The sequence below is a fragment of the Halichoeres trimaculatus genome, unplaced genomic scaffold, assembly GCF_033239565.1.
Source record: "Halichoeres trimaculatus isolate MK-OKI-2021-1 unplaced genomic scaffold, fHalTri1.1 fHalTri1_scaffold_21, whole genome shotgun sequence".
Lineage (NCBI taxonomy): Eukaryota > Metazoa > Chordata > Actinopteri > Labriformes > Labridae > Halichoeres > Halichoeres trimaculatus.
Genome location: NW_027437199.1, coordinates 13,570,305 through 13,583,748, shown reverse-complemented (window position 1 = coordinate 13,583,748; position 13,444 = coordinate 13,570,305). Strand labels below are relative to the sequence as shown.

Genomic DNA, 13,444 nt, shown 5'->3' with positions numbered 1-13,444 from the left:
AGCCGGAGTACCCGGAGAGAACCCACGCATGCACGGGGAGAACATGCAAACTCCGCACAGAAAGGCCCACCGGCCGAGGTGGGGATTTGAACCGGTGACTGTTCATTTTATTTATCCATTAAATTTGGCAAAGCATTTTTTTTTTTTTTTGCTCTTAGCTTTCTTTGGTGTTTGGTGTTTATTCCTTGCATTTGGCAAACTAATGCAACAGGGCATAGCCTAACTCTGTGTGAAGCACAACCTAAGTATTTGTTCCATGACTGTGCACAGGATCTTTCTCAGTATAAGTATCATGGGATACATAACTTTTCACCAGCTGATGCACTTTCCATGCTGTTGAAAGGTAGAGTTTAAATAATCCTATTAGGAAGTTTGAAAATATGATAACAAGTAATTTTTATATTTTCATTTTTGTCAATGACTGTGTGTGAATGAGTGTGTATGTTCAGGGTGTATGCGGTCAAGATTACTCTGAGCTCAAATGGGACAAGGACACATGTCCAGCTCATCAGAAGAGCTTAGCAGGTAGATGAGGACGAGCCTCTGTGCCTTGTTAAATGAGGGACAAAGACAGAGACTGAAACGTCACATGGTGCTGGTGAATCAGTTTGTGGGACAGTGTGTATAGTTGTTGGGAAAATGTCATAAGCCAGGCTTTGCGTACCTTGTAACCTGAGCTAATGACAACAAAAACAATCCTTCGTCAGTGTAGAATTAAGAGGCTATTTGTGGAGCTGCTGGCTTAGTGTTACCTGTGACACCGGGGCTAGGTACTATTTGTATGTCTGACACAGCAACTCTTCTCTCTCCCACAGAGATTACAGACTAAACAACAGAAACACCAACACGACCACAGAAAGTCCTCTTCAGGCCGACACATGCACAAACACACTTACACAAACACAGTCACTAGTCATTACATTTGCAGGACACGTACATTATTCATTTTATTTTTTTATATGATTAAGCATAATGTTCACTAAAAGACAGGAAATACTTCAAAAAGCCTGTTGAAATACTGAGTGAGAGGTTCAGGATAAGTGGTTAAGTATGCATGAAAATAACATGCAAAGTTAAAATGCAAAGTAGCTTTTTGACAGCAGTGATATCAAGTGCTAGGGAAAAGGTAAACCTGCCGAGAGTCACATACACAGTTGTGTATCTTTGTGTGTCTCACAACGTTCAGTGTGTGTTAGTGAGTTGGTAGGGAGTGGAGAACCTGACAGCAGTCACATAGTCAGTGAGCCCACAGGATGACTGCTGGGAGCCAAGACACTTAGTCTGCCCATGATTCAGTCCTGAGGAAATGCTGAGCACCAGTGCCAGATGAAAAGTGTGAATGAGTGAGTGTTTGGGAGGCAGAGAGATGGAGGAAACTCACGTGGCTCACCACGTAAAAACCACCCACTGTTCAGCTGCTAGGACACTACAGTTTGAGTTTTCTTTGCTTTAAAATGGTTTTGTTTATTTTTAATGACTTGAATTTTTTTTTAACCTGAGGATGGCAGCTTACTTTTTGTGTAGTAATCTAGAAAACCAAACAGAATAGGCTTGGGGCATTGCATTAGTTTCTGGGAGATTAGCCCAGAAAATAGGCAAATAAATAAATAAATAAACTTTAAAGTTAGAATTCTGAGTAGAGAAAGAAAGGTGATGAAACTTCCTGGAAACTTTTATGTAACTCAGTTTCCTTTTCTGCAGAAGTGCTACTTGGCAACACATTTCTCTCTTTGAAAAAAACACAAACATTGAGGCAGCAGAAAAAATGTTTTACAATCATTCAATTGAGACAATGATTAAAAACGTTCATAAAACACAACTCTGACAGATTTTGTGGCCAAACATAATGCAAAATTATAACAAAACATGAAAAGAATTTAAGCAGATATTTTCTTTGTCCAAAAATTGTATTGCTCATTCCAGTGATGTTCAGATTGTGGTCTTATTTAAAACACATGCAAGGCTTAAATGATCCTGTAGGCATTTTACATCCTATACCTGCTATGCACAAAGTTTGATCACTTTTTGATGCAGCCATCAGGACACTGGCAAGTCAGTCAAGAATCAAGAAAATCAAGAAGAGAAACTTGATCATTTAAACAAAGTCAAAGTCGTAACAAGGTTTCCATACATACAGCTTCTTAAAGGTTATGAGAATTGAAAGTATGCCATAGTCTTTAACCATTAAGCTAACATCAGAAATGCTGTTTTTGTGTGAAATGTGAAAATGCAATAGGCCAGGATACAGTTTCCCACTAAAACCTGAAATAAGTTTTCCAGAAATTTTAAACAGGTGCTATTTTTTCCCCCTTTTTCCCCATTTTAAATTAAAGCAACAAGAAGTTGAGGAAGAAGCATGGTTTCTTGGTGACATCAATACTGACAAACATAGACTCTGAACCCAGTACAAGGAGAAGAAAAGAGTCACTGATCACAGGAAATAAAATGATTGCAAGACTGAATGAAATCTCTTGCAACAGAGCTTAGACTGTTTGTCAAGCTAAACCAAAGAAAGCCAACTGATGATAACTTCTCCAGAATTGAACAGGAAGACCTCAGCTTCCTAAAAAAGCCTCCATCAGCTGATTGTTATCAGATCTGAGAGACCATCACATGTACTCAGGATAGCTGCTGATCAGAAGAAAATTAATGAAACACAACAACAAAAACCTTTTATTATATTTAATATGATGCATTCTGGATCTATCCATTCCACAACCTAGCCTCAAGAGTTCATAGAATGAAACCACAGGTGCCTTGATGCCAAAATTACAAGGACAGTTTGGCAAAAGCAGCCCAAAATTTTCAGGATGGTTACAGTTACAACAGTTCTCTTCACTCTACCGGTTGGTATTTGATATCATCAGCAGTCCTTTTGTTATATCAGCAGCAGTTTGATTCTGCACCATTGCCTCAATAATAAAATAAAATGTTGAACATTTTCACTTTACTCAAAAATTCTGGAGGAAACAAAAGAAAACAAACTATCAGAAAGTTTTTGAAGTTTTTCTGCCATAGAACTAGACTTTAGTTTGTTGTTTGAGGTATGTTTGTTATTGTCTGTTTACAGCTACCTACAAAAGTCTGCTCAGGCTTGATAAAGAGACAGCCTCACTCCTCTGTATCTTCACAGCAGCTTCCTGAATCTGCCCAGTCACGATCAACCTGATAAGTAGCATGCAACTCACAATGTGTGTGACTAAGAGATCTTGTGAGTGAAAGGAACAGCAGGAGTGCCAGTTCTCACTGTTTGCACTGTAGATTAGCGCCATAAAAGGAAACAAAATAGGCTGATGACATATTACAACTGGGGAATAAAAGCAACCAACAAACATTTAATTTTCAGGAGTTCATTTATTGGTCCAGCAGATGCAAAATCAACTGTTTAACCTACTGTTCTCTCATGCATAGTCTTCAGATTCAACCAAGGTGCCTTCGCTCCAAGCAGTCATTCAAAACTAAATAAATATAAATTAAGAATATAATAAAACAGGTTTTACAAAAAACTTCAAGTATCTTAAACAAACTTGTTAACAAAAGTTTTACTGAGAGGTATGCCGTAGCTTCTCTCTTGAAACATACTTTCATACTCATTCAGTCCCAACACGTTATCAAAAACACACATTATCACCCAGACTTCCATAAGAGTTCCATGCTATCTTCCACCCATCCAGTTACACTGTACACTGACATTTACACAGATATTATTGACAGCACGCATTGTTTTAACAAATATATAGATGCTCACATTTGTGCGTTTGAGACATTGACAGCAAAAGTAAAAGAGAAATTAAGTTTTCCATAAGTAGAGAGAACTCTGTTAAATGATCTGTGAGAACTTTTTTATAGAACTAAAAAAAATTACATATGTGAAGTTATTAAGTAAAATGTGATGCCTCTTCTCAAGCAATTAAGTCAAGAGAAATAGCAAAGAGAAGCAGCATTAGGCTTGCGAAACAAGCACTACAGGCACTCTATGGCATACATCTCTGTTACCATGAAGTTAACGTAACTTCAAAAACACAAAGTGACACTGAAATAACAAAGAAAAGTTCAAATGTATCCCCACCGTGCAAAAAAAAAAATCACTTGTTTTGTAGCACATCTGCTTACAAAGGAGTGAAATCAGTTACGTTTTCATTCTACAAGTCATTTTTGAAAAAGAAACCCATTAAAAATGCCAGTGTTTAAAAATAAGTGCCAAGATGTTGACAATTTTTGAATGACTGACAAACTCTTTTCACGTGATCAGTGCAAACAAAGGTTTAAAAAAAGAGGATCTGAATGTGTAACCAGTGAGTGAGGGATGGTCTTTGGTCTCTGTGTAGTTACAGACCAGCACAAACTGGTTTTCCAAGGAACCACCTGAGCTGTGAGATGCGATGAATCACTGACAGCTTAAACAAGTCACAGTTTGCCTCATTCAGAACAAACCACAGGAAACAAATTTAGCAGACTCGCACAGAAAGATGATGTCTGGCACTAGCAATAAAGGGAGAATTTAAGAGTCTTGCCTTGAAATGGTGTAGGTGAGATAGAAAAATCAACAACCATTGCCCTTTTTGAACAACTAAAGGTTCAGTAAGACGTGTCCTTGTCCAGAAGATGGATTTATCTGATCCACCATTGCCTTCAGGGAGTCTGTCAGTGACCAACAGACGGGCAGCTCACTGGCAGGGCTGCAGGATGTCATGACGAGATGAGTTTCTCCTCAAGTTCTGTAAACACACACAAAAAACACAGATAATGTAAGACTTGAGATTCTCCTATATTGCTTCAGCTATTAACTTTGCAACACAGAAACATCTGAGGGCCAGGAGTTCAACACAAAAAACACACGTCTCTTGCATAACTAATTTCTTTACAAATACCTTCCATCATTTTATCAGGTTCTCATTTCCTCTAAAAATATCACAAACAAGTTTATGAGCGTGTGAACAGCTTTCTGTGGGCTGAATGTGTGGGTGTGTAATTCTACACCGAGTTTATCCTCGGGTGATTATGAATGAAGCTGGCAGGATCTTCGCACGCCCAAAGGCATCATCCACTGTGCCAGCAGAGCCAGCTTCGACATGCCTTTTCCCCTGAGGTGGTCAATGAAGCTTTCTGTGGCTTTGTTTGACTGCCTACCTGAGAATTAGATGTTTGTGTAAGGTAGAGCACTAACTTCAGACATGGAGCTGATGTCATTCTCATAAATAGCCTGGTGATCTCTACATAAATGAATATTTGTCATCAACCACAAACATGGGAGAAACTTTAACGCAGTTCTCCTGAAAGGCTCTGAAGACTGAAGCAGTTGCTTAAAATCACCAGATTGGCAAGAAACACAAAATATTGCTAATCAATGCTAAGTGGCTAACTAGCAGGGTCTACTTCTTTTGAAGTAGGAACATTCATTAAGCACAAAACAAGCACATCTAGTAGGAGCTAGTGCACATCACTTTTATCTGCAAAACTGCCAGACGAAATCTCAAAAATGGTAAACGCAGGGATGTTTCTGGCAAAGAACTCATCCTTGAGTTTATTTTGGGCAGCTGTTGCTTAATGGTCGAGCAGTGTGTCTCTGACCAGTTGCATGATGAGGTGTGTGTGGCCAGGACAACCAGCCCCAAATTGCTCCTTATGGCAAAGGTAGTCGTGTGAGTGTGTGAGCAGGATTAGTAAATGCTGATGGTCCCTAACAACAGCAGCATTTGTCATCAGTGTATGAGTGAGGTGTAAATGATTGGAGGTGGGAAAGGCCATTTTAGTGGAGGAAACATGCAGAAAAGTGCTGCACCATCCTGTCAGTAAAAAGTGTATAGAAGCTTGTTACCAGAACACATGTATAAGATGTTTGTTTACAGGTGTGCGGCGCAAAATGCACATATTAAATAAAAGCTAATTTAGGCTGGAACATCTTTCATCAAAACTAACACAAACTGCAAACATGTCAAAATGTTGTCATAAAAATCTTAATTTTTATCTGTCTCTGAGAAAAGATCATCATTCTTAAGCTTTGGACAGTCAGTGCTGAAAGCTTATAAGCATTCATCTAACTGGCTTGAAGTGTTGATATTTAACACAGGTTGACACGTCAGTAGCAATAAACAACATCTAATTAAGTTACGATTTAAAAATCTTATCTTGAATAATCTTAATACAAAAAAGATTGATTTTGGAAGAGAAATATGATAAAGTCAATCCTAAAGTCTTAGGTTTTAGATGTGGCTGCTGGCAGATCTATGAAGCAACGGCAAAGCCTCTAAAGCATGTTTACCTTTGAAAGACCAAGAGTGAAACCACTTTCAGATATTGGAGGATGGTTCGTCTTAAAGCAGGACAAGAAAGAGCCAAAAATAAACCAAACATGAAGACATAAACAAGACAGTCAGCATGTAAGAACGTATTACAACAAGCAGATTAAAGTGACGACAACAACAATGACGACAGCAGCCAGGAATTACAGGAATCCCAACAAGGAAGTGAGAGTTCCCCATGACCAAATAAAGAAGAAACCTTTTTTTTTCTTTTCCCTGACTGCCCCTCGAGATCAAAGCAGAGTTTCCCATGAGTCAAGCTTAAAAACAGTACAGACTTACTGTCAATGTGTTGTTTCATATCCTGGTGCAAAGGTCAGTTGACTCGCACAGGATTCAGGAATTAAAATAACTCTGCTGTACATTTGAAAAGCAGTGAGGCAGTCCAGGAAAAGGAAAGCTCGTCGGTATCAAGATGTAAACAAAATACTGAGAGAGGAAATGAGCACAGAGGGATGGGATAGACAGAGTGAGACAGCTGGAAATAGTCGAATGAGCAGATACTTACAAGCACACTTTGCCCAGCCAATGCTGAGAGAGGCAGAGCAGAGGAAGGCAGCAGAGGAGAAGAGGATGAAACACAAGTGAGCAAAGATGCATGCAGTCCACACACAGGAAATCAGAAAGGCAAAAGATGGAGGAAATATTCTCGACTGCTTTTAGACTTCATCCTTTTTTATGTCTAACGAACATAGTTAAAGCGCAAGATTCCTAAAGTGTGTGCGTGTGTGTGTGTGTGTGTGTGTTTGAGAGGAGCTAACCTGTCCGGCCAGGGAGAGAGGGAGGTGTGAGGGGCTGCAGAGAGCCAGTGAGGCTACAGATGGAGGCAGATCTTGGATTGGGGCCTCATCTAAGTCATCAATGCGAGGTTTCTTGATGTTTGACTCAGGGCTGGTTAGGGGAGTCACACTGTTCCTCCTGATCAAGATTCCAGGACCCCTCTTCACCTCCTGCAGGGGAATGTATGACACAGAAATCAAGCCACTGTAATATCCTGTACTAATTAAATGTCTCCTGCAGGAGTTTTACAGGATGTTACATCAAGTTTTCAACTTCTTTGCAACCTGTTTATCAAGCTGTACCTCTGGTCTGTCTCTGTGGGTGTTCACTGCCTCTACATTTAGAGAGATTGACTCCACTTTGCACCCATAGGCGACCGGGGTGAGCTTCAGCACTGTGTGGAGGGGACACTTCAAGTAGGGCATCTCATCTGGAATCAAAGGAGAAACAAATATGAGCACACAGGCTTTACAATTTAAAGTCACTTCATTGATACACTAAATGTTATGTCACGACACAAAGGGGATTATGGGAATTGTAGTACCCACCTGCACTCTTGTCCAGAAAATAGGCCAGCAGGCAACGCATGACCGCCTGATGGCAGATAACCAGGACATTCTCCTGCCTCTCAAGGTCCATGATGACCGGCTCCACCCGCTGGACCAGGTCCTGGTAGGACTGTAACAAAGGGGATGGGGTTGTTTGTTACTGGGGTTGTTTTTTCAAATAAAAACAATTTAATTTGATTGAAATTCAATAAAAAAATCCATGTATTATACTCCAATTTGAGAAAAACATTTGTCTAGCTACCTACCTCAAAATTAGATTAAAGAACATGGCACATAGCACACAATGTTTACATTATTGCACTGTATCCTATTGTAAAGAATTGTGATTCAAGAATAGTTTAAGTACTGCATTGCTAGGGTTTTCCGAATACATAGCTTTAATAAATAAAAATTTTATTTAGTTGCATAAAAATATAGGCTCTACTTCAGAAACAGTAAAGGTATTGAGTGGTTACAGTTCATTTTTGTACCTCTCCAGCAGGGTAGCGATAGTAGAATTTATCTTCATCCCTCAATGCAAACTCCTCTGGGAATTTCTCCTTCACCTCATCATACGTCATCTCTTCACAGACGCCCTTCAAAATTAAATACAACCAAGAGATAATATTTTAGTATGCCACCGTATACTGCAGGGTATTGCTGTGTGAATGGAGATTGTTGGAGTGTTACTCACAGCATCTATCTCATTGAGAGCCTTCCACTGTTCGTATGGGACTCCCAGGTGCTCTGCAGTCTGAATGCTGCGACACAGCTGACTGGTCCAAACTTTCAAATCCTTCAGCTGCTGCTCCTCCACAAACCGAGCCAGAGCAGCAGAGAACTACAGAAATAAGGCAAATGTGTTAATCATCTGAAATTCATCCGTTACAGAATTTAAAGTGTCGTTTATCATGTACTGTTCGGCATTATTCTGAAGATTTGTATACCTGTTTGCCCTGTGGCGACAGTCCTGCGTCCCCTCCCAGCCGCCCCTCCAGGTTGTCAGTGCTCTCACCATGCCGACACAGATAGATGGTCCTGGGCTGGACATGAATGTTCATCAGGTAGTAGACAATCTTACTCTGGATGTGATCCTGAATGCGGTTGACAAGGAAACGTCGACCAACATCTATCACCTTAATGAAGGAGAGGTCCCTGCAGGAGGAGAGGACACAAGATGAGACACTGTGGTACTACAAAATGCAAACTACTTAGACAAACAATGCTGGTGGTTTACCTGTCATACTGATCAGGGTCCAGAGGTTGGTAGCTGGTTTTGTAGCATTCAATCCTCCTCTGGAAGTCTAACATGGCATCAGTCTTGTTACAGTCGCGATAGTCGGGACAAGACACTTTCACTTCCTGCATAAGGAGGGAAGACTGTCAGACGGCAAACAACACGCCTGTTTCCAGAGAGGTAGAAAAGTTTAATGTTGATTCACAGAGCGCAATGAGGTATTGTGATGTCATGTTTGTTACTTACCATGATGTTTGATGCAATGACGCTGGGATCATCACACAAAGACTCGATGAAGAAGATCTGCATACATGTATGGAAAAAAAACAGTTTAGATGCTATCTCATGTAAAACTTTCTTTTCTTACGTTGTTGCTGTAAATCTCACCTTGAAGCCATTCTCACTGCCAAACTTGAGGATCATGTCTCGTCTCTCTCTCGTGGTGTTAGTGGCATCAAAGACCTGAAAGAAGTGGCTGCATTAGATAGAGCATTCCTAAATCTTATATTTCATAATACCACAGGATGTTTATAATTGGAAACTTACCGCAACTTGGCCTCCCTCATCCTTCAAATAAGACTTGACATCTCTCAAAGCAGCTAAGGCACATTGCCTAAAGAAAAATGCGGACAAGATGTTTATTTTGTGTTATCACACATATACAGTACATTTGTATGTTAATACATTTGTGTTGAACTTACTGCCTGATTTTCACAGCACACTCATTATCAGGCTTGAAGAAATCATAGGAGCTGTAGTTCTTGACAGCCTCTCTGCGATACTCTCCAACATTAAAGACTGTGAGAGGAAAAACAACACATGAACACTTTGTCCTGGAGTTGGAAACGTGAGTTAATGCTGCTGCAATTTTAAGAACACTGTGTCACGCTGCAGCTGATAAACTAAAATACACAGTGATTCTGTTGGCAAGGTGGAAGTGTCATTATGTACCTTTGGTGGGCATGCCGATCCAGTTGAGGTAGCGAGTGAGTTTCTTTGACATGTATGTCTTGCCCCGAGCCGGGAGACCCACCATCACTATGACAGTGGGGGGATTGGCAAAGTGGGGGGCATAAGCCACTGCACAGAGAGATAAACAAGGAGAGAATGTCATTAGGACAATTAGGCACAGTATTCTAGCCCTAAATTCATCAGACTAAGAAAAAATTGCAACCAAGAGCTGAGTCCCATCCAAATGCATTTTGTAAAAGCCATCACTGCAGCTATAATCTCTGTTTCTCTTCACGCTGACACACTCCCAGCCTGCACGTGGCTGTCTGCTGTTGCCAGACTATAATTTCCACCTCACTGCACGTTGACCCACTTGCACGCGCTGAACCAGCTCACCCAAGCTGGGATGGGCTGTTTCACTTGACCAGATGTACTGTAACCCCACTCCTTGAAGTGCATGGGACATTTCATGTTAAAAATAATGTTGCTGCTGATTGCTCTGGGAACACTTCCACCAAGAAATCAAAATTTCATTAGCGAATTTTTTATTTTAATGTTGGCATCATTTAGTTTTAAAAATAGTGTTTTCATCCAGATGCGCAGGATTATTTCTGCATATACAATCTCAATCAGCACTCTCACACCCCTGATAACACCCTGACAGCTAACCAATACTTGTTTAGTTATTTTTCTTAGTTAATAGTTTTTTTTTTTCCTTTGAGTGGAATCCCATGTGGTCTATTCCCATCACTTTTTGAAATAACTATTTTCAAAGAGCTTTCAGACAGTTACTTAAATTGCAGTAATGATTTTAAATTCGGGTGAAAATAAGCAAGTTCCGTTACATAAAATGTTAGATTTTTGTTTCACATCTACCCAGCCTAACTCAAAAGAAAAGCAGAGCTAAAAGAATCTTCATCTTTGCTTTTTTTGTTGGAATTTACATTTATTTTAATCCTGGCCCCAGCTTTCAATAAACAAAAAGGGAGAAGGCAACTTATTGACATTGGGAGTGGTTAAACATTACTGTATCATCCTTAAAACCTTTTTTTTTTCTTAACATGCACAGCACAGTCTCATCCCGGTGTTCTCTTCTGAAACGAGACAGACGCAGCCTCGCGCCACGCACACGAGCCCCAGCACGACCAATCAGACTGCGGTACGGACTGACACAGGTTGCGGGCAATGTTGTAACCATGGTGATCGGAGCCACGACACGCTCCAGTTGAGAGCTTTGACGTGCTGCGCGTGCTAATGAAGACCCAGATCAATCAAATGATGAGTCAAAGGAGGAGTGTAGGCCGGGTGCACGGGGAATACACGGTGCGTCACGGCAGAAATGCAGTTTTCATAGTTAATATAAAAATAACTTTGGCGAGGAAACGCTAATGCATATAGCAAAATTCAATAAAATTTCAATTGGTTATTTTACAGGGTAAAATACAAAAAATAGCAGCTTTACATCACCCCAGGTTCAAGCTGTGTGCGCTACACACACTTCCTCACATAGTCATGAAAGATGAAAGGAGCCGTCAGTGGCAATGTGACATCCACAACACTAATGTAAGTCGCTAAAGATAGTTTAAGGACGAAAGCAGCAGGTTTTACCTCTCCGTGGTGACGGCTTGTCATCCTTAGTGGGAATCCAGATCTTTTGGATCCTGTTCTGGGTCAGCTCTCTGGGCATCCCTTAGAAACTGGACAGCCGAGCGATAAACGGGGAACCTGGCCGCTGTGAAAAATACAAAAAAAGACGGGTAAAGTGTCTGTGCTTCTTAGAGCAGAGCCTCGTCCGTGTAAGCGGTATAAACCGGGTTGTTCGACTGACTACTGAGCACTCTGAGCTGGGCTAATCTGCCGGTACTCGGCATACATCCGCTATTTAACCCTGCTCGGCCGGGAAGCCACGTGACTGCGATGACGAAATGCACACACGAGCTCACACACACCACACACAGACATGCGCGCGGAGAACCAGCACAAGTCGCTGCGCCGCTCTGTGGTGGGCTTCAATAGTTTGGGAGATTATGTTACAAGTAGTCAGTAATGACTTTTATTTATGTTTGAGCGGAATATGTCATCACATCTACAAGCCAGTGTATTTTTCGTTTGATTTAGTTTATCATAACCTACCTGCTTTTCACGTTTTGAATGTTATTATTTTTTATTATATATATTTTATCATATTTTACAACTGAGGTTATTTGTTTGATACCATATTATGTCATTTTATCAAAGATTAAGGCTTCAGTACAATCGACTTTGTGTTCATTTAACCTGGACTGGGTAATTGGGTCAAAATGTGATTTATTTGCATGTCATACCTTGCATTACAGCTGTAAACAGTCTTCTCAAAAATTAAAAAAGAAAACGTATAAACAGTGTTTTTAATGTAGAGTATCAACAATATAAAGTTATGGCAATTTAATGAGAAGGTGGAGTTGTTTGTGTTTTTCTCTGAAAACATTTCCATGCATTACTTTTTTTCTATTTTTCTTTTTTCTTTCCCTTTGCTGCTATCATACTAACATTCCGTTTTTCTTCCGTGGCATGGCAAGTGTGATAAAATGATATTTCATTCTATTTTAAAGATTTGAATGTTTTCTCTACCTGTTGCTTCAGGATTATCTCAGAAAGTACTTTGTTTGATCTGAGATTAAACTTGGAGAGAACGTGCAGAGTGTCACATCCCCTCACTGTGCCTCCTCATGCTGGGCTGCCCCACTGACTCATGGTGGCTTTGATAAATATAGGCCTGGTGATTTGGCGCAGACAGAGAAAACCCAGTCTGAGCAAGCAATCAGTGATATGAGTGTGCAATAGACTAGAAAATGTTTCGGGAGAACAAGAATTTTAATGAAATTAGAATCTCCAACTCAGTTTGTTTAGTATCATTTTATAAATAGAAAAAAAAAAGAAACAAAATTATAATTTCAGTGCATCAATGTAGTTACTTGAAAAAAGGTTTAATATAACACTTTGTGTATTTCTGTAGGCTTTACAGTTTTGGCTTGACACTTGTAAGTGTAAATAATGAGTCAATATAAGAAAAGACATTTAAAGATTCTAATCCCAGTCAAGAATGGAAATCATTTTCAGACACAATTCATCATTTCAGATCTTAAAAGCTTTTTTAATATTCAGTGAACATTTTTTCTTCAGAAGAACTAGCTATTATGTGCTTATTTATTTCTTTATCAAAATTATTTTTAAAATTAAAAAAAGGGAATATAAGATTATTTAAGAAACAAAATCATACATTTTGGTCTGCAGGGCAATGTTTATTTCAGTAAGAAGCTCACATTAAATTTGAGCCGGAGAGAATTTTTGAAAAAAGAGAAACAGACTTTGATTCACCTTTTACAGTGTGCTGAAATATCTATGTTGCCTCAGTTTGGAATTGCATGTCATCTGAACTCTCTCCAACCCTTTGCAAAAAACCTAACACCTCAAGACACTGTGACTGGTTTCCTGTTTATTTCTGGCAGATTTATAATAATGGGTAATTTTTGTTTTCCTGCTGAAAAGTTAAACAAAGAGCAATATGACGCAAAAAAAGTAGTTTTCAAGTTGTAATATTTATGTGTTGAATATCCACCAACAGGACTGTTTTCCCAGGGGCCAAA

At 39.7% G+C, this 13,444-nt stretch overlaps 1 protein-coding gene across 3 annotated transcripts; it reads right to left on the bottom strand.

Annotated features, from left to right (window-relative positions):
* Nucleotides 1-3,349: 3,349 nt before the first annotated feature.
* Nucleotides 3,350-11,716, bottom strand: pfkfb3 (6-phosphofructo-2-kinase/fructose-2,6-biphosphatase 3). Of its 3 annotated transcripts, XM_074698515.1 has the most exons (16): nt 11,427-11,716; nt 9,819-9,947; nt 9,569-9,665; nt 9,414-9,480; nt 9,255-9,329; nt 9,114-9,170; nt 8,868-8,992; nt 8,578-8,785; nt 8,325-8,471; nt 8,122-8,226; nt 7,631-7,760; nt 7,385-7,512; nt 7,064-7,252; nt 6,811-6,833; nt 6,263-6,313; nt 3,350-4,718 (listed from the first exon to the last, which is right to left on the bottom strand). In XM_074698515.1, the coding sequence occupies exons 1-16, from the start codon at nt 11,503-11,505 to the stop codon at nt 4,712-4,714; spliced, it is 1,617 nt and encodes a 538-aa protein (XP_074554616.1). In that variant the 5' UTR covers nt 11,506-11,716; the 3' UTR covers nt 3,350-4,711. The 3 variants fall into 3 exon arrangements, with proteins under 3 accessions (XP_074554616.1, XP_074554618.1, XP_074554617.1); XM_074698517.1 differs by lacking the exon at nt 6,263-6,313; XM_074698516.1 differs by lacking the exons at nt 6,263-6,313; nt 6,811-6,833.
* Nucleotides 11,717-13,444: the final 1,728 nt, after the last annotated feature.